Below are 26,402 nucleotides of genomic sequence, written 5' to 3' on the forward strand. Positions count from 1 at the left end.
TCATGTCTTGAGACTCTTACTGAGCAGTGAAAGTTTATCCATGCACAATCCATTCCTCTTTTGCTGGGATTTCCTTTAGCGTCAGCGGAGCCATCACTGAACAATTCCGAGGGTCCTTCGTTAGGCATTCACAAGGTAGGAACACAGACTCGAGTGGGTGACCCTCTTCAAAACCTCCCCAACCTCCGCAGCCCTGATTTAACAGGCCAACAAACAAGAACACGGGGAAAAAGACCCAACCCTGGTTGTTCCTTCTTAACCCTTATTATTGCTGGTAAGTGCCCTCAAGTCGATTTCAACTTATGGTGACCCCATGTATTACAGAGTAGAACTGCGCTCCATAAGGTTTTCTTGGCTGTAATCTTTACCGAAGCAGAACGCCAGGCCTTTCTTCTTTGGTGCTAATGGATGGGTTTGGACTGCCTACCTTTAGGTTAGTAGATGAGAGCAAACTGTGCCACCCAGTGACCAAGGATGTTGACAAAATTTTTGGGATCCCACACCAAAATTTCATCAAAAATTGTGTTAACTTTGCTAACTCCAAAATGAGTGTTCTTGTGGTGAACTCCTTTTTCGCAAGCTCCTGGTGGTGCCATGGTTAAATCGCTCAGCTGCTAACTGAAAGGTCGGTAGTTTGAACCCACCAGCCACTCCAAGTGGGTAAAGATGTAGCAGTCTGCTTCCTTAAAGATTTACAGCTTTGGCTTAGAAGTTTCCTGAATACAATCAAACACTTTGAAGGACAGAGTAGCAGGCGCAGCGGTCTGGTGACAATGCTTTCAGGGAACATCTAGGTCAATTGGCATAACAAAGCTTATTAAGAAAATATTCTGCATCCTACTTTGGTGAGTGGCGTCTGGGGTCTTAAAAGCTTGCAAGCGGCCAGCTAAGATGCATCAGTTGGTCCCAACCACCTGGAGTAAAGGAGAATGAAGAACACCAAAGACACAAGCAAAGTATTAGCCCAAGAGACACAAAGGGCCACATAAACCAGAGACTTCATCAGCCTGAGACCAGAAGAACTAGATGGTGCCCAGCTACCACCAATGACCACCCTGACAGGGAACACAACAGAGAATCCCTGATGGAGCAGGAGAAAGGTGGGGTGCAGAACTCAAATTCTAGTAAAAAGACCAGACTTAATGGTCTGACTGAGACTGGAGGAACCCTGGAAAGCATGATCCCCGGATTCTCTATCAGCCTAGAGCTAAAACAATTTCTGAGGCCAACTCTTCAGACAGAGATTGGACTGGACTGTGGGACAGAACATGATACTCCTGAAGAGTGTGCTTCTTAGCTCAAGTAGATACATGAGACTAAATGGGCAGCTCCTGTCAGGAGGTGAGATGAGAAGGCAGAGATGGTTAGGAGCTGGCTGAATGGACATGGGAAATCAGGGGTGGAAAGGAGGAGTGTGCTGTCACAGTACAGGGAGAGCAATTAGGGTCACATAACAATGTATGCATAAATTTTTGTATAACAGACTGACTTGAAATGTAATCTTTCACTTAAACTACAATAATAAACAAACAAACAAAAAACAAAGAAGATTTACAGCTTTGGAAACCTTGTGGGGCAGTTCTCTGTCCCACTGGGTCACTATGAGTCAGAATCGACTCAGCAGCAGTGGGTTGGGTTTGGGTTTTGGTTTTGAATGCTTGGTCAGGTTTTAGAGCTGTGATTCTGTCCTGGACTCAGTATGCCACTCTTGAACAGCAGATAATGGTTGATTTCTGTAGTTGGTTTGTGTTATTAGGGAAGGGACAGAAACAGTCCTGTTAGCAAATCACTGGCTCTCATTCAAGTGGCCTCATGTTTTTTAATCATGAGAAAGATTCTGCTGACTGCCCTGGATGCATGGGCAGGCTTTAGGCACCAAGTCTTCCTTTATTCATCTCAGTCATAAACAAATAATAAATTATGCAACAAAGCCTCTCAAGTTTTTGCCTCTCAGTTTGGCTGACCCAGGGAGCTCTTTCTCACACCCTGAGCAGCCCAGGGAGAGAATGGACAGGCCCTCAGCTGGAAGCATATCAAATGCAGAAACTAGGCCACTTGGTGCTGGATGGTTCTGAGACCCGGGCTGCCACTAGAAGCTCACACTTTCATTCTCTTCAAGACCAGACGCTGGCACCTTGAGCCACACTGCTGATGCCTCCTCTGTGGATATTAAGGAGCAGTGTGTGGGAATGAGAGGCAGTGTCAACAGCCCTGGACAAACAGGAAGGAGCTTAGAAGGCATTCGCTACCATTTCACTCTGAATTTTGAAGGTCCTCTTTGCAGGCTGGAGTTCTTTTGGATACAGAAATGGTCCTGTAAGAATGGCTCTTTGACTTTATTCCTTTCAAATGGAATGAAACTGAAATATTTTAATCGTGCACTCAAAATTGCAACAATAAGCCAATCCTAGCATACATAGGCTGGCTTTGTTCTAAAGGTCACTATGCAATTTTTTTTTTTTAAATTTGCATTCCTTTTTCCCAAATTCCCAAAGTTTTAAGCTTTTCCTCTAAAAATAAAGTAGTAGAATCTCACCTGTGCCCTGTATGGCGTCTTCTCAGAGATCACACTTTCAGTCTGGGTGCCTGTGGCTTTTTCTAAAACTAAATCAAGAAAGAGACAATGAAGAAGACAGAATTATACCAACACCTTTAAAAATATTTAGTGCCTACAGGAATATCTTTAATGAAGAATAGAGAGGTAAATGTAACGTGTTCTCGAAAGTGTTATTAAAATCTCTGCTTTTTAAGTTTTACTGTGGCATTTCACCATTATTTACAAGTGTTGCTGAGCCTACCCATATTATTGCCTATGCCTTGTCCACTTTCTGGAGTTCCTGGGTGGTGCAAACTCAGCTGCTAACCAAAACATTGGAAGTGCCTCAGAAGAAAGGCCTGGTGATCTACGTCCAAAAAATAAGCCACTGAAAACCTTATGGAGCATAGTTCTACTCTGCCACATATGAGATCACCATTAGCCAGAGTTCACTCGATGGGAACTGTTTTTTTCTTGTCCACTTGATTCAGTGAAAATCCCTCTAGCCCACCATGAATAATCCTCAAGCTCTGAATTGATTTTTCAGTAATAATGGCAGATTTGCTTCAACCTGGCCCTTCTTGGGACCTCAGGACACACAGGCGTGTGAGCAAAGTTTGCCAGGCTTGGGGAGGTGCATGTGCTCTGCATCAGAAGACGGTGACCACATTATAGGTAGTTTAGGCCGACTCAAGTTTCCAAACATTAACTAACTATTTTGTATGCTGTATCGATTCCTGCCTTCTCAGCCTTATCCTAACCCCGAAAAGCTGAGAAGGAAACAGAAAAGCTGAATCTCAACTACAGCAAAACAAAAATGATGTGACATTCATCAGTGCTTTGTGTTTTCCAACATGGTTTTACAGTGCTGATTTATTTTCTAATCTCAATTTACGATCACGACAACCTTATGAGCTATAAAGTAGGTAAAAAGTAGGTTATTACTGTCATTCCTATTTTTATATGTGGGGAAATTAAATAACAGTGAAGCTAAGGGATTTTGTCCCCCAAGGTTAAGATGAAATCAATAGTGAAATTTGGACCAGGATTCAAAACTCCTTGCTAATGAATGCAGTGCTGTTCAGTTGGGGCTGAGGGCTGAGAGGAAGATTATACGTGTAAGCATTTAAAGGAAGAATTTTCTGTGGTTTTTATTCTGCTATCCTGTCCATTGACACATTTACATAGATAATGAGGAACTGATTATCATTTTAAAAATTACATTTCTATTCATCTGTTTCATATAACATTGAGGTATTGGTAGAAAAACTAGAAATATTAATTAACCTAATTCTATAATATATAAATGAATATATCACAGGCTATAATTGTGAATGAAAAACAAAATTCTTCAGAAAATTGAATTGTAAAAAGTGAAATAATCACAAGGTCAAATAATTCAGGGTATAGCAAAAATGTGTTAACCTGTAGCCTGTAATCTTTATTAAAAACATACCTGGTATTTTGGTGGTACAATGCTGAAATGCTATACAGACAGTGGAGCATTTGTAGTGCATGTATAATGAAGACATGCAGTTTACATATCCCAGATATCGGAAAGTGAGGATAAATGATAATAAAAATAAAACAGTGTGCTATTTCAGTAAAGTCTCTGCGTGGTGCAAACAGTTAATGCACTCAGCTACTAACCGTAAGGGTGGAGGTTCGAGTCCACCCAGAGGTGCCATGGAAGAAAGGCCTGGGGATCTACTTCTTAAAAAACAGCCATTGAAAGCAGCCGCTAACTGAAAGGTTGGAAGTTCAAGTTCACCCAGAGGCGCCTTGGAAGAAAGACTTCGGGATCTACTTCTAAAAAATCAGCCACTGAAAACTTCATGGAGCGCAGTTCCACTCTGACACGCATGAGGTTGCCATGAGTTGCGATAGACTCGATAGCAATTGGGAAAAAAAAATCAGTAAAAGCTTAGATTTGGATGAAGTGAGTGCAACTTTGAAAATTGTGATTTAATGAAGAGCCCACATAGCTGTCATTTCTTCAGCTACCATTTTATAGTTGCAAATGCAAAATGGCGCATTCATTTCCGCCCTCCCTCACTTCCTTCATGAATAACAAGATGCACGTAGGTCACGTGTGACCAGGCCAGGAGGGAAGGGGCGTCTTGGAGCTCTGTGCACCGACCTGTTAGAATCCCATCGAGTTGTTCCACCATAAACTTTGCATCTTCTTCAGTGAAGCACATAGGTGGTTTTATTTTAAGCACATTTCTATGAGGTCCGTCAGCACTGAGAAGCACTCGCTTTTCCTTCATTCTAATGAGCGTAAAAAAGATATGTGAGTGCATATCAACGCTAAGATTATTCAAGAACAATGTGAACAAAGAGCAGCTTGGTGTTCTGTATGCAAGAAACCCACTTCTATAAACTGCATGTGTCTTAAACTTCCCTGTTTTGGAGGTGGGAGGAAGTAAAACAAGATTTTCAAGTGGATGGGTATTGGAGATCCAAGATCCCAGATGGGCGTGGGGGTGGATTTACTTGTAGATGACATGTTGAGCCTCAGCTGTGGCAGGGGTCCTTTTCTGCCGATCCTTCACTAAGTCAATCCCAATAAAGAGGCCAACGCCCCTGAGGGAGGAGAAGAAAGAAAATGTGACACATGGTCTAGGAAGCACTGCATTGTTACAAAAAATTAGCACTGTCCCCACACTTCAGTTTAATTTGAAGCCAAATGTGATGCCCTTTAAGGGTAATTGTTATTGACTCTGACTAACCCAAGATACCACTTCTGTGTTGACAGCTCTTTCTAGATTTTGAAACAAGTTAGTTCTTTGTCATCTAGGTTTTTTAAACTTAATTATAAAAGAAAAAGTTTTAAAAGCATGCCATTATTTTCTCAGGACAATAGGATTATAAATGTCTATACACATCTATGAAAAATATCTAGTTTTCCAGGGTAGCATTTAAAATAATTTTTAACATATCCTTTAGAATTACTTTAAGCTCCTTCTTCTTTCAGCCTTTTGGGTGATGAAATTATTCCAGTTTTTTTTTTTTTTTTTTTTAAAGGTGTAGAGACTAGAAAGAATATATCCTCAAATGTTAATACTGGTGATATCTGAGTTCTGGATTATGAATGAGTTTTGCTTTCTATGTTTTTCTTTGTTTTCTAGATTTAGTTTTACATAATTTATTTTAGATCTATAAGGTAAAATGTAAGCTATTTTCGTTTTGGGAAAATGAATACCTATATAATGACATCATGATAAACATACCTGATATCTCCTATCAAAGTGTGTTTAATCTTTTGTTTCTTCAGTAACGTAGTAAGATAATTCCCTACTCTGGTGGCATTTCCTTGAAGGTCTTCATTTTCAATTACATTCAGGACCGTCAGACCAACAGCACAAGATACTGGATTTCCTCCATACTGTAGAAAAAGATGAATAAGAAAACATAAGAGTTGAATTAGTAGTATCTCTTCATCAATAAGAAATTTGACTCAGACATAAGCAAGGGAAGATATAATTTCAATAAAATTTTCTCTTGCAAGTGTTTCTCAGATTTAGAATATAGTGTGATCTCTCATTCAGGATTCAGTGAAAGTTCATTCCAAATTATATTCTCCATGCGGCATAACTAATACGAAGGATTCTTGGGGAATTTATTGGCTCATTCAAACCACAACAAAAAAAGACAGTGTGCTGGGAATTAAGGATTCTGGAGTGTGGTTCAGTGAGAGCAATACAGGTTTCTGCCCTTGAAGAATTTAGTAAAAACAACTAAGCAATGACATTTCCTCCAAATAATTTATGCATTTAGATTTGAATTTTACATTGACTGTAATAAGCCCTGTTATGCATACTTCACAAACTGTAATAGTTTCCCCAAGTTTAAAGACTATGACTTCTTGGGGTAAATGCAAGGAAATAACATTTATCAAAGATAAAAAAAAATCTGTATTTCTTATGCCAGCCATATAATATTTATAGTATTTAATCTATTTAATGATTCACTAGGTGTTTTCAGAATTTAAATATGATACAAAACACACAAGAAGATATCATCTGTTAATGAAAATATCGTATCCTCTAAAGTTTAGCCAGGCAACCATCTATTATAGAAACAATTAATAAGAACATTTTAGCAAGGGGGAAATGTACACAAGGAATAATACAGGGAGAATTGTGCCAGATAGTTGAAATCTGGTTAGATCAAAGTTTGGCTAGAGTGCTGGAATGGTTAGCTGGCAATACTGAACTTTATTCTTTACCACATTGGCGAGAAGTGTAAGAACATACATTAATTTTTTCCTCTTCACCTTAAACTCAGAGACCAACATTTACCGTATTGAAATACTCCATTCCAGAGCTGCTGAAGGCTTCTGCAATTTCTCTGGTTGTTACCACACATGCCATTGGATGTCCATTCCCCATTGGTTTTCCCATTGTTACGATATCGGGAACGAAGTCTTCGCCATGCATTTGGAAGCTCCAGAAGTGTTTCCCAACTCGGCCAAAGCCTACCTGAACTTCATCAGCTATAAATACACCCCCTGCTCCATGTACATATCTGAAAAGCAAAGAGACAATCTAATGCCTTCAGGCCACTGAGAGTCCCTAAACTCAAAACCAAACCCACTGCGGTCGAGCTGATTCCAACCCGTAGTGACCCTATAGGACAGAGGAGAACTGCCCCATAGGGCTTCCAAGGCTGTAAGTCTTCACAGAAGCAGACTGCCACATCTTTCTCCCAAGAAGTGGCTGGTGCGTTTGAACTGCTGACCTTTTAGTTAGCAGCCAAGCACTTTAACCACTGAGCCACCAGGGCTCACTGCGCCACCAGGGTTCACTGAAAGTCCCCAGACACATCCCTAAAAGTACAGAAGACTACTGAAGACTTAAAAAAAGTTTAACTTGTAGCCTGTAGTCTTTGTTAAAAGCGTTTGTGTATCCGCAACTCCCAACGACACCTATGTGATGTCATTGACTTTGCCGTATAATCACACAGTTTCTAGGTTGGGCATCTTCCACATTATTCGGGTGTGTGTTGCCAAAAGTAAACTATATAGTCTTTAAAGTAGGAAGAGAAAGAACTGAACAAGAAGTAGTTTTTAGCAGGGTTAATTTTCAAATATTTAATAATTGATAAAGCTTGAATACCAGCCAATCAACTACGATGCCAGTCAGAGGGCTGAAGCAGAGTTCTGAAGGCCCCCTGCTGGACTAAGAAACCTATCAGTTGCCAAGGAGTTGACCCTGACTCCTGATGACTGTCTGTGTGTTAGAGTAGAACTGTGCTCCATAAGATTTTCAGTGGCTGATCTTTTTTAAAGTAGATCATCAGGCCTTTTTTCCAAGGTGCCTCTGGGTAGACTCCAGCTTCCAACCTTTTGGTTAACAGCCAAGCACATTACCCATTTGCACCACCCAGGAACTCTGCTGGACCAGGTATAAACCCTTTATTTGCTGTATCTTGGAACAGTGGAGGTGTGTCTGGGATGCTGGAGTAGCTATTTACCAGCTAATCTGGAAGTATTTCAATATTTTAAAAACCAGTATGGCCCTATAGAATTGTACCTGCCTTAGTTTTTAGTAGAAAAAACAAAACAAAACACTGTCACAGTGCCTTCAGTTTGACCAAGGATGCCCAGGTCAAGTACATACTCTGCCACTTTCTGGAAGTAGCCTGCTGGAGGAATTATTTGTCCGCCACAACTCTGCATGGATTCAGCAATAAAGGCAGCAATCTATACAAGAGAAGATGGGATCACAGTCCATTAGGTCCCCCTTCCACCCCCTAAAAAAGAGGATTTCTTTTACAGCGAGCTATTTCAAAAATAGTTGGGGTTAGACCAGTGGCAAATTATGAGCAGGCCATTTGATTAAAAAGAAAAGAAAGGAGAAGAGAAAAGCTATCTACTTTGGAAAAGCAAGTGGTCTGAAGCATTAATTTCCAACAGTTTAGAGAACCAAAGAAAACTACCATGAGAAATACAGGAGTTGAGAGGTGGGCTTCCATTTCTCCAAAATTAATTTTAATGCACTGTTTCATAAGTAAAACCGGTGTTTTGATCAGTCTTTGATATGAACCGGTAAAAAATTATCCAGACTCCAAGGCATCCAAGGACGCCTGCTTTCTTAGCCTGGAGAAAGAGGACTGCCTGAGGATGGAATGTGCACTAAGGAAATGGAAGAATGTGGCCAAACACCACAGTTATATGCTAAATTTCTAGGTCTTGGCCTCAAGCAGGCTTAACTCAACAGAATTAGGCACTTCACAAAGGGAGTTACACATGAGGTGTTCTGGAGACTAAGAAAGAAAAAGCAGAAAATAGATAGTGCTGAAGTAAGAAGAGAAAGTTCAGACAGAGTATGGGATGAAAAGTCAATAGAACCAAGGCTTTTGTCCTGACTACCCCTTAGTAAACTGTATTACTTTGGTTAGGTCCTTAACTTTTTAGTTATTTAGTTTACTTATCTGTGAAATGAAGCTATTGGGCCCAAAAGATTTCTGCTATAAAATTCCACAATTATGCAAGTACATCTAATATTTTGAAGGATCCATCTTATATTTTTGTGTTGTTTTAAGCATTATTAACAACACTGATCATCTCTCAATTTTAGTTCTTGAAGACACCTCTTGTTCCTTAAGGGACAGCATCGATTCAATAATTATTGAATGCTAATGTTCTCAAAAACTTATGCAAACTCTCTTTTAGTAGCAAAAAGTCCATATGATCTTGTTAATGCAAACTTTTTCCTGTGTTTACTGATTGTTTAAAGAGTATGGGCTACATTTGAAAAAGAAAAGAGTATGAAGTTTCCTACAATAGGTAGGACTTTTGTTCATTTTTTTTCTTCTGCACAGTTACATGACACAGGAAGTTATGAAAATACATTGGATTGGGAGGGAAAAGAAGAAAGTTGAGAATATAAATGATGCTTCAGTCAGTTAGACAAAAATATTTGAATTAATTGGAAAAAGAAAAGGCCTCATTTCTATCTCAACAAAGAGTCTTTTCATTGCCATGTCTGTGCCATAAACCAGTTTAAAGGCAAAGTATGTGGCAAGTTGCATTAAAGCTCTACATAAACCATTGCTGTTGAGTTGATTCCAACTCATAACAACCCTATAGGACAGAGTAGAACTGCCCCATAGGGTTTCCAAGGAGTAGCTGGTGGATTTGAACTGCTGATCTCTTGGTTAACAGCCAAGCTCTTAACCACTACACCACCAGGGCTCCAAAGCTTCACAATAACTAACCCCAAAATGGACTGAGAACTAAGATGAAGACTGAGAAAATAGAAGCACTTTTTCCTGCTTTAAAGGATTCTTACAAGTCCAAGCCCAGACTGGAAGAACATTTTTCCACCTTGGCCTAACCGGGTACAGACCATCCCCAGGCTCCATGGTCCAGGAAGGTTGAAACAGTTCAAGGGAAACCCCAAGGCTCCTGTGTGGGTCTGGAGTTTGCATTGGTCCCAAGGTCCCAGGGCCACTCTGCCTCTTCCCTTCCTTTCACCATATTAACCCCTGGTGCTCCTCTCAGTTGGAATAGTCTGTCCTTGGGCTACCCCTTTCTTAATTCCCTCTTCCCCTACCCCTCTGGGCTAGACCTGTATCCCACTGGGAAGGTGAGAATTGGGCCAGCATGGAATGGATATAGTGATTGCATTTCCAGGATAAAGAAAAGTAGACAGTCTTAGAGGCATGACTACAATAATGCACTTTTTAGAATGTGAACCAGTGAAAATATAACCAGAAAAAAACACAAAGAGAATTTAAGTCTAATCCTTTTCCATCTCTCCAATTTATCACAATGGTTTTAACCCACTTGATAAAAGATATTAAGAGGTTTCCAATGCTGTAAATACAAACCTTCCTCCCACTGTTATGAGCATCTTCAATAATTTTCTTCACCTCATCTGCATAAGCAGTGGCTGGGTCTGGATGGTCTTCTCTATATTTTCCTCTGTAAGTATCTGGATGTGGTGCCTGAAAACATCAGTGCAGTTCCTCATTATTTGCTTCTTTGACAAATGAATTAAAAAAAAAAAAAAGACATTTCCCCATAAAGGTATAGTAGAAAGGTAATGTTGTGGATTTAGGTGACTGTAGGTTCTCTTGTTGTTCTTTTTCCTTAGCATCTCTGAATTCTGTGAAGAACTGAAGTCTTTGTATTGTGAACAAGAGCTTGGATTTGCTCCCAGAGCCTTATAAGTCAAGACTGTATCCTTATTCACATAAGTAGCAAATTCACATCAACAAGTGTGGTTATACTGTTTGAAAATTTCAATTAATGGGAACCATATTAGCTATTCTATATTGTAAATAAACCAACATTTGCCCAACTATATTGCAAACTGTAATCATTTAAAAAACTAAAGAGTGCCTTAGCACTGTTTCCAGATCTTAAATAATGAGAGTATTGCTGATTCTCTTAAAAAAAAAAAAAAAAAAAGCCTACTGATCCTTTATTAATATAAACAAACTAAATGGGTTCCACTGTTTCAACTGTTTGGTTGGTTTCTTTATTTTGTCTAATAAGTCTACATAATAATTTATTATACCAAAAAAACCAAACCCATTGCCATTGAGTCAATTCTGACTCATAGCTACCCTATAGGACAGAGTAGAACCGCCCCATAAGGTTTCCAAGGAGTGGCTGGTGGATTCGAACTGCTGACCTTTTCGTTAGCAGCCAAGGCCTTAACAACTGCACCACCAGGCCCCCATAATTTATCATAGAGCAATTTAATTTTAAGATAGTCAAATGCATTCCATTCAACTCTGAATTTCAAGTTGGCATCAATGGTCGAAAAATTAACTGAAGATCAAGGAGCAAGAAAAAATAAAGTGACACTTTTGTATAACATACTCTACCACCATACTAATTTGCCTATTGAAATACTCATCAATGGTTTTTAAACCACATCCTGTCTTTAGCAAGGTCTTTGACTTTAGCAAGTCACATAATTGCTGTAGGTCTTAGTTTCTTTTCCACAGTTTCATTTCAATGACAAGGTTGGACTAGATTATCACTAGGCATTCTTCCATCGACAACAATCCAATTCTAGGATTTGAAGGTATTTACCACGTGTACAAATTCTTTCTTGATATCTTTGCCCTTTCGAAATTTATACGGACTGATCTCGATTAAAGATGATAAGTGACCATGGTAAGCACTGAAAAGAAAACGAACAGGAAACAAAGTCACTCAAAGAAGGAGGTTTTTCTAGTACATGAGAATCATATTGCATATTATCCAGGAAGAATCTCAGCATTGATGCCAGACTTTACTATACTAGATCTAATTTTTCATGGCAAGATTGGCTATTTAATTTATCCAGTTCTCCTTATACATGTAATAAAACACACGAAAACTCAAATATGTGGCCTCACAACAATTTCTTTTTAGCAGAAAAAAGAAAGCAACTAATTTCTTTGGATTATGTTAAATCTGCTAAATTACGATTAGGAATCGACTGTCTGGCACAAACAACAAATGTAAAAAAAGTATTTTCTATATATTCATGAAAACCTTTGTGTTTAAATGTATTTGATAGTTATATTCTAGTACATTTTAAAACAACTTTATAGCATAGAATGGGCATGTGTTTCTATTTAGGATGATTTCTAAAGGATGTCCAATTGCAAATATGGGGCAAATACTAGTTGGGAAGGAACAGGAGGTAGCTTCAAGAAGAATTAAGATTAAGAAGTGGTCAAACGACGATGAAATTCCTTTCTTTGACATAAAATACAGATGTCTGTCATATTCCTTTTTCTACTTCTTGCCCAGAGATATAACTGGGAGGTCTGGGAATGAAATTATAAAAGGTCCATTAGTAGATAGAGCAAAGAGAGGGACCTGCCCTACTAGATATGAAGACAGACTATAATGCTATAGTAATAAAATTAATTCGGTACTGGAAAAAGAACAAAGAGATCACTGGAGCAGAAGGAGACCTCAGAGACTCATACATACATGGTAACCAAGCGGACTTCAGGTGGATTCAATATGAGTAACTATAAAGGTAGTAGAAGAAAATGCAGAAGAACATCTTTGTGTGGGGGGAGAGGAGGGATATATACTAACAAAACTTGGAAAATATAAACCATACCATAATTTTATGTATCGGATTTTATCAAAATCAATGATTTTTATTGAAGAATATCATGCACAAAGTTAAAAGGCAGATGATAGATTGGGAAAAGGTATTTGAAATATCTCAAACTAAAAGTGATTAATATCTAAAATGGTGGTTCTTAATTCTGGCCGCATGTTATGATCACTTGGGTAACTTCAAAAAATACACTGTTTCTTTGGACCTACCTCCAAAAATTATCTGTAATTAGTCTGGGGTGGGCCTGGACATTAGCACTTTAAAGAAATTTCTCTAAGTGATTCTAAATCGCAGTCAAGGGTGAGATCCTCTGATCTAGAACATACAAGCAACCAGAAATCAACAAAAAAAGATGGGAATCCCAACAGAAAAATGGGCAAAGACTACAAACATGCAATTCTCCAAAGAGAAATCACGAAAGCATGATAAGTACATGAAGAGATAGTCAAACTCATAATTGTCGTTAGGTGCCATCGGGTCAGTTCCGACTCATAGCAACACTACGTAGGACAGAATGAAACACTGCCTGGTCCTGTGCCATCCTCACAATGTTGCTATATTTGAGCACATCGTTGCAGCCACTGTGTCAGTCTATCTCATTGAGGGTCTTCCTCTTTTCTGATCCTCTACTTTACCAAGCATGATGTCCTTCTCCAGGGACTGATCCCTCCTGATAACATGTCCAAAGTATGTGAGATGAAGGCTCACCATCCTTACTTCCAAAGAGCATTCTGGCTGCACTTCTTTCAAGACAGATTTGTTCGTTTTTTTTTTCAGACCATGGTATATTCAATATTCTTTGTCAACACCATAATTCAAAGGCATCAATTCTTCAGACTTCCTTATTCATTGTCTGCTTTACATCCATATGAGGTGATTGAAAACACCATGGTTTGGGTCAGGTGCACCTTAGTCTTCAAAGTGACATCTTTGCTTTTTAACACTTTAAAGAGGACTTTTACAGCACATTTGCCCAATGCAATGCGTCTTTTGATTTCTTGACTGCTGCTTCCATGGGTGTTGATTGTGGATCCAAGTAAAGTGAAATCCTTGACAACTTCAGTCTTTCCTCCGTCTATCATGATGTTGCTTATTGGTCCCACTGTGAGTATTTTTGTTTTCTTTATGTTGAGGTGTAATCCATACTGAAGGCTGTGGTCTTTGATCTTCATCAGTAAGTCCTTCAAGTCCTCTTCACTTTCAGCAAGCAAGGTTGTGTCATCTGCATATCACAGGTTGTTAATGAGTCTCCCTCCAATCCTGATGTCAAGTTCTTCTTCATATAGTCCAGCTTCTCTGATTATCCGCTCAGCATACAGATTGAGTAAGCATGGTGAAAGGATACTACCCTGACGTACACCTTTCCTGACTTTAAATTACGTAGTATCCTGTTGTTCTGTTTGAACGACTGCCTCTTGGTCTAAGTACAGGTTCCTCATGAGCACAATTAAGTGTTCTGGAATTCCCATTCTTTGCAGTGTTATCCATAATTTGTTATAATCCACACAGCTGAATGCCTTTGAAGAGTCAATAAAACACAGGTAAACATCTTTCTGGTGTTCTCTGCTTTCAGCCATGAGCCATCTGACATTAGCAATAATATCCGTTGTTCCACTTTCTGTCCTGAATCTGGCTTGAATTTCTGGCAGTTCCCTGTCGATGTACCGCTGCAACTGCTTTTGAATGATCTTCAGCAAAATGTTACTTCTGTGTGGTATTAACGATATTGTTTGATAATTTCCACATTCTGCTGGATCACTTGTCTTTGGAATTCGTACAAATATGGATCTCTTCCAGTAGGTTGGCCAGGTAGCTCTCTTCTAAATTTCTTGGCATAGATGAGTGAGTGCTTCCAGCATTGCATCCGTTTGTTGAAACTTCTCAGTTGGTATTCCGTCAGTTCCTGGAGCCTTGTTTTTTGCCAATGTCTCCAGTTCAGCTTGGACTTCTTCCTTCAGTACTATTGGTTCTTGATCATACGCTACTCCCTGAAATGACTGAATTTTTTCAGAAGTAGACTGCCAGGTTCTTCTAAGTCTATCAGTCTGGAAGCTGTACTGAAACCTGTCCACCAAGGGTGACCCTGCTGGTATTTGAAACATCTGTGGCAAATCTTCTAGTATCACAGCAACAAGCAAGACACTACAGTATGACAAACTGACAGTCACGTCAAACTCCTAATTAGAGAACTGGAAATTAAGATAACATTGAGATACCATTTTATTTCAATTATATTGGCAAAAATTAGAAAGCTGGATAATGTCAAGTTTTGGGGAGGATATGGGAAAATAGGAACTTTCATACACTGTGCAGATTGTTGCAATCACTCTGGAAATCCACCCAGCAGTTTTTAGTCAAATTAGCTATGCTTATAAAAAACCAAACTAAACTTATTGCCGTCAAGTTGATTCCGACTCATGGCGACCCTATAGGACAGAGTAGAACTGCCTCATGGTGTTTCCAAGGAGCAGCTGGTGGATTTGGGCTGCTGATCTTTTGGTTAGCGACTGAGTTCTTAACCACTGCTCCACCAGGGTATATCCACCCAAAAAACCCACTGCTGTCCAGTCAATTCTGACTCTTAGAGACTCCATAGAGTTTCCAAGGCTGTAAATCTTTATGGAAGCCGACTGCCACATCGTTCTCCATTACAGCCTAAGAAACCCTATGGGGCAGTTCTACTCTGTCCTATAGAGTCGCTATGAGTTGGAATCAACTAGATGGCACACAACAACAACCTAGTACACCCTATGACCTGGTAATCCTATTTCTGGGTATTTATCCCCAAGAAATTCTCAGAAACATCCATAAGAGGACACACACAAGGATGTTCACTGCAGTGCTGCTTGTGTTCAGTGGAGTAGAGGACAATCACAGTCTACATCCCTGGGGGGGAAGTGTTACGCAAGCTAGAGCTGCACTGTCTATTATGTGGCTGTACATTATATCTACATGTAGCTATAAAGCATTTGAAATGCAGCTAGTCTGAGCTGAAATATGCTGTAACTGTAAAATACACATCAGATTTCAAAGATTTGTATAATAAAGCATGTAAAACATTTCATCTTAATATATGTTATATGGATTACATGTTGAAATGATATTTTGGATATATGCCACTTCGCTGGTTAACTGAAATAGATGGTCTTTTAAATAATTATTTAAATACAACTACTTCAATAGTTAGAATTAGGTAAATTTGCAGTATTAACAATTCTTACCATCCCAAAGACTAAATATAACTGAGTTATGCCATGGACCTACACTGTAAAATACTGAGCACTGAAAATGCAGCTAATCCGAATTGAGATGGGCTGTAAATGTAAACTGAATTTGAAAGACTAGCACACACACAAAAAGAATGTAAAATATCAGTTATCTTTTATATTGATTACATGTTGAAATGCTGCTAATTTGGATATATTGGGTTCAATAAGATATTGAAATTATTAAAATCAATTTCACTGATTTCTTTTTGCTTTCTTAGAAAGTAGCTACTAAAATTCTAAAATCACATACGTGGTTAACATTATATTTCTATTGGTTGGTGCAGAGTTAAATACAGAAGAGATACACATCCAGCAAGACAGACGACATAAAACACAGCACTGAGGGAAACAAGTCAGGAGGAGAAAGATATCTTGAGCAAGTTCTGTAAAATTAAAAGATGCACATAAAATAATACACATTTTACAAAAATACAAGAATAAAAGATATAAATGAAACACGCTATAAGCTTGCCTATAGGTGGGGGAAGAAGAGTTATGGGGAATGGAAATAAAAAAGAACAAATCAACTGTCATAAGCAGAATAATGGCTCCCTCAAAGATGTCCAGGTCCTAATCCGTGGAACCTGTGAATATATTACCTTACATTGCAAAAGGGACTCTGCAGATGTGATTAAATTAAGGATCTTGAGATGGAGAGATTATCTTAGATTATCCAGATGACCCAAATGTAATCACCAAAAAAACAAAATAAATCTGTTGCCCTTGAATCGATTTTGACTCTTGGTGACCCCATGTGTTGCACAGTTGAATTGCCAGTAGGGTTTCTAGGCTGTAATCTTTATAGAAGCAGATCGCCAGGTCTTTCTTCCGTGGCACTGCTGGATGGGTTTGAACCACTGACTTGTGGCCTAGTAGTCAAGCGCAAAAGGTTTGTGCCACCCAGGAGTCTAATGTAACCACAGGAGTTCTTAAAGTAAAAAAGGGAGGCAGCAGGGGTCAGAGTCAGAGAAGAGTGAAGATGGAAGCAGTTTGGAACGATGCGATTGCTGGCTTTGAAGGCAGAAGGGGGACACGAGCCAAGGAATGTAGGCAGCCTCTAGAAGCTGGACCATGTGAGCAATAGATTCTTCTCTAGATCCTCCTGAAGGAACACAGTCCTGCTAATCCCCTGGTTTTAGCCCAGTGAGACCCACTGCAGAATTCTGACCTAGAGAACTATAAGAAAATAAATTTCTGTTGTTTTAAGCTGCTAAATTTGTGGCAATATGTTACGGTAGCTATAGGAAACAAATACACCAATTAACACATAAAATGAGAGGAACCTATAAAAGATGAAGGACGGAGGCACATATTTAATTCAACTCTCCGTATCTGACGTTAGTGAGGTGGAGTGGGATAAGAGGAGAAAAAGAGAACGAAAAGAACAAAGTACCTCCCTAGTAAAGACGGAAGTTGTCAGATTTATTGTTTTAATTTTTGTATTGGAGGAAAGCTTCACTCATTGACTTAAAGTGCCAGATAAACCCTAAGAGAATGAATAAAATAAAAGGTAATAAATGCATATTTGAGATGTAAGATTAAGTAGTGACTGTTTTAATAGTTAGAAACAAATGAGAAAGTATTAAATTTTATCTGACTGTTTTCTGTAAAATTTGCTCTTAATTGTTATCTTTCAAATTAATCACAGTGGATAATCACAATAGTGAAGTGAATGCTTGCATTACGAAGAAATGAATTGTATTTTTATATGGAAAAATATTAATTACACATAATAGTAGGTCAGTAAATATTTAATGTGTGAAACGTTAGCCCTGATACGTGGGAAGCTGTCAGACCACGACCATAGCACTCAGTACAGCCTTACACAGACCAAGAGGCAGTTGTCCGAACAGAACAAGGGGATACTGCGTGGTTTAAAGTCAGGAAAGGTGTGTGTCAGGGTTGTATCCTTTCACCATACCTATTCAATCTGTATGTTGAGCAGATAATTTGAGAAGCTGAACTCTACGAAGAAGAACGCAGCATCAGGATTGGAGGCAGACTCATTAACAACCTTGCTCACTGAAAGTGAAGAGGACTTGAAGTACTTACTGATGAAGATCAAAGACCACAGCTTTCAGAATGGATTACACTTCAACATAAAGAAAACAAAAATCTCCACAACTGGACCAATAAGCAACATTGTGATAAACAGAGAAAAGATTAAAGTTGTCAAGGATTTCATTTTACTTGGATCCAAAATCAATGCCCACGAAGCAGCAGTCAAGAAATCAAACAACGCATTGCATTGGGCAAATCTGCTACAAAAGTCCTCTTTATAGTGTTAAGAAGCAAAGATGTCACTTTGAGGACTAAGGTGCACCTGACCCAAGCCATGGTGTTTTTAATCGCGTCATATACATGCGAAAGCTGGCAAATGAATAAGGAAGACTGAAGAATTGTCTTTGAATTACGGTGTTGGTGAAGAAAATTGAATATACTGTGGACTGCCAGAATGAACAAATCTGTCTTGGAAGAAGTACAGCTAGAGTGCTCCTTGGAAGCGAAGATGGCAAGACTTCTTCTCATGTACTTTGGACATGTATTTAGGAGGGACTAGTCCCTGGAGAAGGACATCATGCTTGGTAAAGGAGAGGGTCAGCAAACCAGAGCAAGACCCTCAATGAGATGGACTGACATAGGGGCTGCAACAATGGGCTGAAACATCGCAATGATTGTGGGATGTCGCAGGATGCGGCAGTGTTTCACTCTGTTGTACCTGGTGTCACTATGAGTTGGAACCAACTCAACGGCACCCAACAACAGCAGAAGAAATTGAATATCCTCTGAGCTTAAGCTGGCCTCGATACTTTAATAAATAATAAAAAACATTGTGCCATATAGTCACCCTCCTCCATATGTGCTTTTGGTATTAGCGTGGGTAGTACCAATACAATTTTGTCTCTGAAAGAGTTTCTTGCTTAGAAATCTTGCATCCAACACTTACTGGTCAAGAGTGATCACATCTTGACGGCCTCTGTACTGCCGAGCCAGGCGTAAGGCTAAGTCATTGGCTTCAGATCTATTAAGATAAAAGCATGGGAGAGGGGACAATGTGACATAAACTTTTAAAAATATTTCCAGATGTTAATTACAGAAGTTGTAAGATTGTAATTATTCAGAAATGCGTAAAGTAATAAACTGCAGTCCTCTCCTTCTTCAATCTCCCCCCATGCTGCAGTCTCAGTTCACCCTTCTAATAATCTCCCCAAATGTTTTCAGTAAAGAATGAGGTGTGCAGCAGCAACCCAATAAGAATTAATAATATGCTGTCTATTTCAAGCTTTAGCCCACTCCAGTCACTCAGTAGGTGACTAACTTTGAGGGCAATAAGAAGCTTGTATTAGCCTGATCTCAACGGGAGGAATGGAGGGCCCATTAGCTTGGCTACCAAACTATGTTGTATTGATCCAATGTTTGGTTAGTTTCCTTATCTGTAAAATGAAGCTGATAATTTTTCTATCTGGTTCAGAGAATATAAATACACTACCCAGACACAGAGGAAGAAAATAAACATTTCTGGAAAGTTTATTCCATGCCAGACATAATGCTGAGTGTTTTACTTATATTTATTCTTACAACAACTCTGCGAGGCAAATATTACCAGTTCCTTTTCATGGACGAGGAAATTGCTTCAGGTTAAGCGACCAGAATAAGGTCTCACAGGGAATAAGAGGTAAAGCCAGGATTCAGACTTAAGCCTGTCTGACTTTGAGAACCATATTCTGTTTACTAGCCCTGGCTCTGTCATCTCCACTCTTTGGGGGCAGTGCTCTTTAGGGTTAATCCCTCTTTGACAGTATAGGATTCTTTAGAAACGAAAGTCAAATATTATGATATTTCACTTGTTGAAGGCAAGCATATAGCAAGTTAGATCCCAATTCTTTGCAAAGTAAAAAGGGAACAATCTTCTGGCTATAAATTTGTTTTTAAAACAGCTCACTGGTAAGAGAAGAGTGAATCACATATAATCAAACATTTACAGTATCTCTAATAGTTAATTTTAATACACATATAACTTTTAAAATATGAGCTTATACTCTATGTACAGCTTTCTCTCTCAATATAATGTCACGTTGCAAGTTTTTTCACATATCATTAGGTATGTATTTTCAAAAACATACTTTTTAATGTCTGCATAATATTCCATAGAATGTATGTATAATAATTTGATTTACAGAATACAAAAGTTGGAACATATCTTTCACTTGAATTTCCTCCTTTCTTCTTTGTTTTCTTTTTGGGGGGGTGGTGAGGGAGGATATGCTCAATTGTCTAAGAAAACAAATAAATAAGAAATCTTACAAAGTTATAGCTTGTTTAGTAGAGTTCCTTCTTTGTAAAATTTCTCATTCGTACTCTGAAAGAACAATCTTGGCCCATTGAATCTTTAGCTACTTACTCTTAGCTTCTTACTCCATTGTCCAAAGAAGTGAGCATCTATTTTTTTTTTTTTAATTGTGCTTTAAATGAAGATTTACAGAACAAACTAGCTTCTCCTTAAACAATTAGTACACATATTGTTTTGTGACATTGGTTGCCAACCCCTCAGCATGTCAACACTCTCCCCTTTTCTACCTTGGGTTCCCCATTACCAGCTTTCCAGTCCCCTCCTGCCTTCTAGTCTTTGCCCCTGGGCTGGTGTGCCCCTTTAGTCTCATTTTGTTTTATGGGCCTGTCTAATCTTTGGCTGAAGGGTGAACCTCAAGAGTGACTTCATGAGCTAAAAGGGTGTCTGGGGGCTATACTCTCAGGATTTCTCCAGCCTCTGAGAAGTGAGCATCTTTTGACCCGTTAGGTTTTCTTATGTGAACACCAGACTTGAACATTTTTTTGCCATGGTTACTACCTAAGTATCTATCCTCCAGGGATACTTAAGGGTTTGTTTTCCCCATCTTCTGCCAAGTAAACCGTGGTAATAGAAACTTGGGTGGCATGCACGGATTAATCATCAGACTGTTGTTACAGGCTTGCTCAAAGCCTTGGAATATACTGTCCAGTGTCCTATCTACAATAAGCTCACCGAGTAAAGTAGAGGAACCAGAAAGGTCAGGTCCCTAAGTGTGTGCTCATGTAATAAATGGTAAAAATCTCAGGAAACCTCTTTAGACATCTGCCTTCCACCAGGAATCAAAAAGAAAGCTACGTGTGAGAGAGTAGAAAATGAGATAGATTAGTGGAAATGGGGATGGGTGGGAAACCCGGATACATACCCTGAATTTGTAAAATAGCAAACGGAGAGTTTCTCCGGTAGGGTTGCTGAAAGGCGCTTGGCATACTCCACAATGCTGTCGTGAAGGAACCGAGAGTTTGTATTTAGCACCTCCATCTGTTTCAAGGCAGCTTTGACCACTTCGGGGTGACAGTGTCCCACTAAAATTTAGGAGACAAAAGGCCAAGAAATAAGCTACAACTCTAAGTGTCTGGGAAATGAGGTGATTTCTGAAGCATGAAAAAAAGGAAGTTGAATTTCTTTCCCTCCACAACTTTTGCTACAACTTTCCTTGCTAGCACAGCAAAGAAACTGCAGCCACTGACATTCCTCGGACAAATATTAACGGTCCCAAGTCTGTCTGCTTTACTCCACAAACGTATCCTTTAAAACACAGCAGAGAGAGGACACGTACCGTGGGCAACGTTGCTGATGCAGTCCAAGTACTGTTCGCCTTTCTCATCAAACATGTACTGCCTCTGGGCTCGTACTATTTTGATGGGATCATCAGCAAAGAAAACTTTACATGAGGGCCTAGAAATAATGAAAGGAAATATTTTGGTCCAGTAAGAGTGCTCAGTATTTTTCCTTCTTAGTGAAGGTCACCATCAGTGGAAAATTACAATTACATAAAGGAAAGGGAAAACACAACCTGGGTGATGTATGTGTGTTGGTTTTTTTTTTTTCATTTCATATCAGCCTGGAACATTTACCTTAATTCCCCATTCATTGCACTGCTCAAATTTCTTGTGCTTGTTCTGAAATTTATCATGATTTGGCAACACTATTTAGAGGTACACGCTGTGACAGCTTTAATCACACACATCAATAACTAATTTTTCTATGGGAAATCTTGTTCTATTAGGGAAAAAAAAACCCAACTTTTTGTTTAGTTGTACTATGTGACAGGAACTGTGTTAACACATTTTAGAAATATTATTTAATCCTTCCAACAATCCTACGAAATAAGGGGTTGTTATCATTCTCAGAGTCATAGGTGGGGAAATCAAGGCACAGGAAGTCCAGAAACTTGCTCAAGTTTTCACAGTCAGTAAGTCAGACAATCAAAAATTGAAACTAGGCTGTCTTATGCCATTGTCCATGCGAGTGTTTTTTTTTTTAATTTTTGTTCCCCCTCACCTTCTCTGTAATCTAATACATAAAGAAATGAATAACTCTAAAAGCCTAATTTATGAAGAAATGAATAGCTCTACAAGCTAAGTACAAATAACTTAGAGTTAAATACATGAAGGGGATTTTATAAAAGACCATTTCTATGTATTTTGAGTGGTACTCATCCTGTATCAATTGGATTTTCCATCCTTAAACAATGAAATTCAATTATTCTTCTAAACCTTTAATCCATTCTTTTGAGCATAATAAAAAGTCATCCATATTGTTATTTGGATGAACATATAAAGTGTAGATTTTAGCAATGTAGAAACATCACAAAGGGTTCTGGTATTGGCTATATGGCCATTTATGACCTACAACTATTCAATGTATATTTTGGAGATTTCGCATGCATAAAAATACCACATACATTGGAGGTAGTTTTGAGGACATTTACTTATTTATATAAAAAATGGATGTGCAACTATTTACAAAATATTTTGATTATTGTGAGCAATAGATAACCTTAAATTTTAAAATTGTCCAGAATTAATTGTGTTCTGTATTGACGCTGATGTTAAGTATCATCAGCTAAAATGAAAACAGTATTTAATGAGAATTTTTTATTGGTTCAAATGCAGCTGTTAGTTTACACCTACAAGTTAAAATACAAGGACAATCTTTGTTATGAATGTGGGTTAAAGGCTGCAGACTTCCCCCTTGGGTTTTTCACATGCTTTCCACCTTGCCCCTCAGACTTCCGGTAAAATTCACCTTCTCTCCCTTGATGGCTCCATTATCCCTTTCACAGAATTTGTTCTGTTCATGTCAGAAATGATTAGGTTTTCACTGGACTCTAACTATACGGAAAACTAACAGAAAGGAGAGGTGGTTAGAAAAAGGGCTTGAAGGCATTAAAAAAAAAACGTTATCGAGTCAGTTCCGACTCATAGTGACCCTATAGGACAGAGTAACCCATAGGGTTTCCAAGGCTATAAATCTTTATGGAAGCACACCTCCACATCTATTCTCCCCCAAGTGGCTGGTGGGTTCCAACCGCCGACATTTCGGTTAGCAGCACAGCGCTTAATCAATGAGCCACCAGGGCTCCTTGTGAAGGCATAATCAAAAAACAAAAAAACCAAAGCTTTTACCGTCCAGTCAATTCCAATCATAGCGACCCTACAGGACAGAGTAGAACTGCCCCATAGGGTTTCCGAAGAGTGGATGGTGGATTCCAACTACCGACCTTTTAGGGAGGAGAAATTTGACCATTTGACCCCTCTGCACGGTGGAGAGAAACCTAACTCCAGTTTCCTAAACTGCCCAGCAAGCTCCGGGTTGAGGTCAGGAGTCTCCATATGAGAAATCACCTCGCATTTCTCCGAAGAGGATACTGATTCTTTTCTTTCTTGTGTTCCCTAGTCCTCTCTCACGCCGATCCTTGTCTGGCTGCAGCTCTTTACTTAATTGCATGTAAACTTTGCAGAAGTTTGATTTCACAGGGTTTAGAGGAAGTGACTCCACGGCAAGGGGTAGAGGCAGCCCTGGAGCCCTGGTGGCGCAGTGCTCAAGAGCTCCGCTGCTAACCAACAGGTCAGCAGTTTGAATCCGCCAGCTGCTTCCTTGGAAACCCTTTGGGACAGTTCTGCTCTGTTCTATAGGGTCACTATGAGTCGGAATTGACTTGACGGCAATGGTTTTTTTTGGGGGGGTTGTTTTTATTTCAGGGGTCGCCTAATGGCCACAATCAGCGTCAATATTTATTTACCTTTTAAAAAACCCAGTCACAAAGCACTAATGCAATTATTCTCATTTGCATGCCCCTGTGAAGTTAAATGTTACTCCCACTTTGATAGAAGAGGAAATTAATTTGACAGTGGTCACACAGGTAATGTAACACCAAACTAGGACCAGAGCCCAGGTCTAAACTTTGCCTTCATTCAGTCCTGTCCACTCACCATTATATTAAAACCAAAAAAATCAAACCAAACCCACTGCCATCGAGTCCATTCCGACTCATAGTGATCCTATAGGACAGAGTAGAGCAGCCTCACAGGGTTTCCAAGGCTATAAATCTTTATGGAAGCAGACTGCCACATCTTTCTTCTACAAGTGGCTGGTGGGTTCAAACCGCTGACCTTTTTGGTTAGCAGCCAAGTGTGCCTTTGTGACCCGATTATTTTTTTTCTTTTAATTTCTTGTTGATACTATGTGTTTTCAGTAACGGAGGGCATGCTGAATTTTTGGTATGCAGTACGGTTTTTTTATGCCTCATTCCACAAATTGTATCCTTAAGTCCAGAGGTACATATATGCACCCCTTGTGAACACAAATTCTAGCCTTAGAGTGCAGAGGTACACATGCATACCAAATAAAAAATTTTCAAAATTCATGTTTTTCCTACCCAAAATTCAGTGATTCAGCACCACCTCATACAATACCCTATAAAGACAGTAGTTTGCAGCACATGCCTGTTTTATCCGTTTCAAACTGTTTTATAGGGTCCTGCCTGCTAGTATCAAGTACTGTCAGTGGGACAGAAGGTTCCCACTGAACCCCAGAGGTACAAAAAGTAAGTAGTCAGTATATATACCCCTGGTCATAAAAGGGTTAACCACTATGCCACCAGGGATCCTTACCATTATAATACCAAGTAGTTAGTAACAGGGGCAAAACAAAAGCAGACTAGAGAGGACATCCATTTTTAAATTGAGCGAGAACAAAGCTGCGGAGACCAAGGGGGCATCTGCTAACTGAACTCCCTGCTGTCCTACCTGACGTTGGTTTCAATGTTTGCCTACTGGCTGGCTTAACCTTTTACCCCTTAACCAAGTATGCAAGAAGAAGAATTCAAAATTAAACAAAATTTGCCATTAGCGGTTTTCACAGGCATCATCAAAAATATTTCTGGGTTCACAGTTTCCAAAAACGTTTCGACTTGGGTGCGGGTGGAGAAGAGCCACCCATCTTCCTCCCAGCGCCCACCCCTAGAATCGTATTCTCCTCCTGGGCTATTAGCTCTCTTCTGTCAACTCTTCCAACCGGCCGCCAGCCCCCGTTTATTTGCGGGCTGCAGAACACCCCGACCGCGCTCGAACCGGGCTGGAAGGCGTGTTTCTGGGGGCGCCGCGGCCACCAAGTCGCAGCCCGCAGCCCACAGCCGCTCCACTCGCCAAGCGCACCGAGTCCGCGGCCTAGGTGGCCCCCTTCAGCGAAGGCGCGACCCCGCGCGCTGAGTGGGCCGGGGGCGGGGTGCCGGCGCGCATGCGCAGGCAAGTGCAGCGGGTGGACCTTGCCTCTCGCACTCGGCAGGCAGCCGCCACCGCGGAGCCTCCGCGCGCCCAGGCTCTCACTCGCTTGTCGCCTGCCCCGCTTCAGCCCGCCACCGTCTGCACTTGTTTTCTCCCCTCTGCGCTTCTCTTCGGAGAACCTTTACCCGATGTGCTTCCTCCTCAACGCCAGGGTGTCCTGCTTACTGTACAGTTCGCACATGGTGACGGGGCTGCCGGGAGCGCCGAGGAGTCTACCCTCTACGGTCGGTGCGCCTCCCTCGCGAGCTCAGGGCTGGCTTCAGCAGCCTGGCCTTCCCTCTCGTTATGGCTTCTTGAGCCCCCTTGTCCTGGGCATCGCAGGTCAGTGGTGGCATCAACCAGCTAGGGTCCTCTCCCTTTTATGTCTTGGCTGCCTTTACCCTTCTCCAGGCCCCTCCCTTCTCCCCTCCTCCGCCTGGTGCTTGCTTGGCAAGTCACTGGACTAGCCACTCGTTCGCCACCCAGTCCCGCCCCCAGTCTAACTGGCTACTGTCCCTGCCCTGCCATTGTCCACTTGCCCTCCCCATCCCTGTTAACTTCTTTTTAATTCACTTTTTATTTTCCTGACTTTGATTTGCTTCCCCCTTCCTCCTCTGCCTGTGAATACACTCCTCACTTCTTTGCTTTCTTTTTCCCTCCCTTTTCAGTGTATCCCATTATTTTCTTGTAAATATTCAGAGGTAGGTGCTTCCTGGAGATATCAAAATTCTCCAGTTTTCTCTATTCTCACACTGAGCATATTCCAGTAACATAATCTACCATTTACTTAGCACAAGCAACAAGTCACAGCTGCCTAAGTATAAAGAACTGGAACTCAGCCTCTTATCGGGTTGGGAGTGATAATGTGTAAAATGTTTCCAATACCAAAAC

The 26,402-nt window shown here is 40.1% G+C and overlaps 1 protein-coding gene across 1 annotated transcript; it reads right to left on the reverse strand.

The window, feature by feature from the left end:
• On the reverse strand, positions 1–25,713 carry ETNPPL (ethanolamine-phosphate phospho-lyase). The gene is given in 14 exon segments (XM_004380231.1): positions 1–65; positions 68–130; positions 2,539–2,604; positions 4,677–4,807; positions 5,033–5,122; positions 5,770–5,924; positions 6,841–7,066; positions 8,161–8,243; positions 10,376–10,492; positions 11,592–11,682; positions 18,841–18,915; positions 21,107–21,266; positions 21,521–21,639; positions 25,658–25,713. Coding segments are annotated over 14 exon segments (1,497 nt in total).
• Between the last annotated feature and the right edge of the window lie 689 nt (positions 25,714–26,402).

Source organism: Trichechus manatus, unplaced genomic scaffold (genome assembly GCF_000243295.1).
Source record: "Trichechus manatus latirostris isolate Lorelei unplaced genomic scaffold, TriManLat1.0 scaffold00071, whole genome shotgun sequence".
Taxonomy (NCBI): Eukaryota; Metazoa; Chordata; class Mammalia; order Sirenia; family Trichechidae; genus Trichechus; species Trichechus manatus.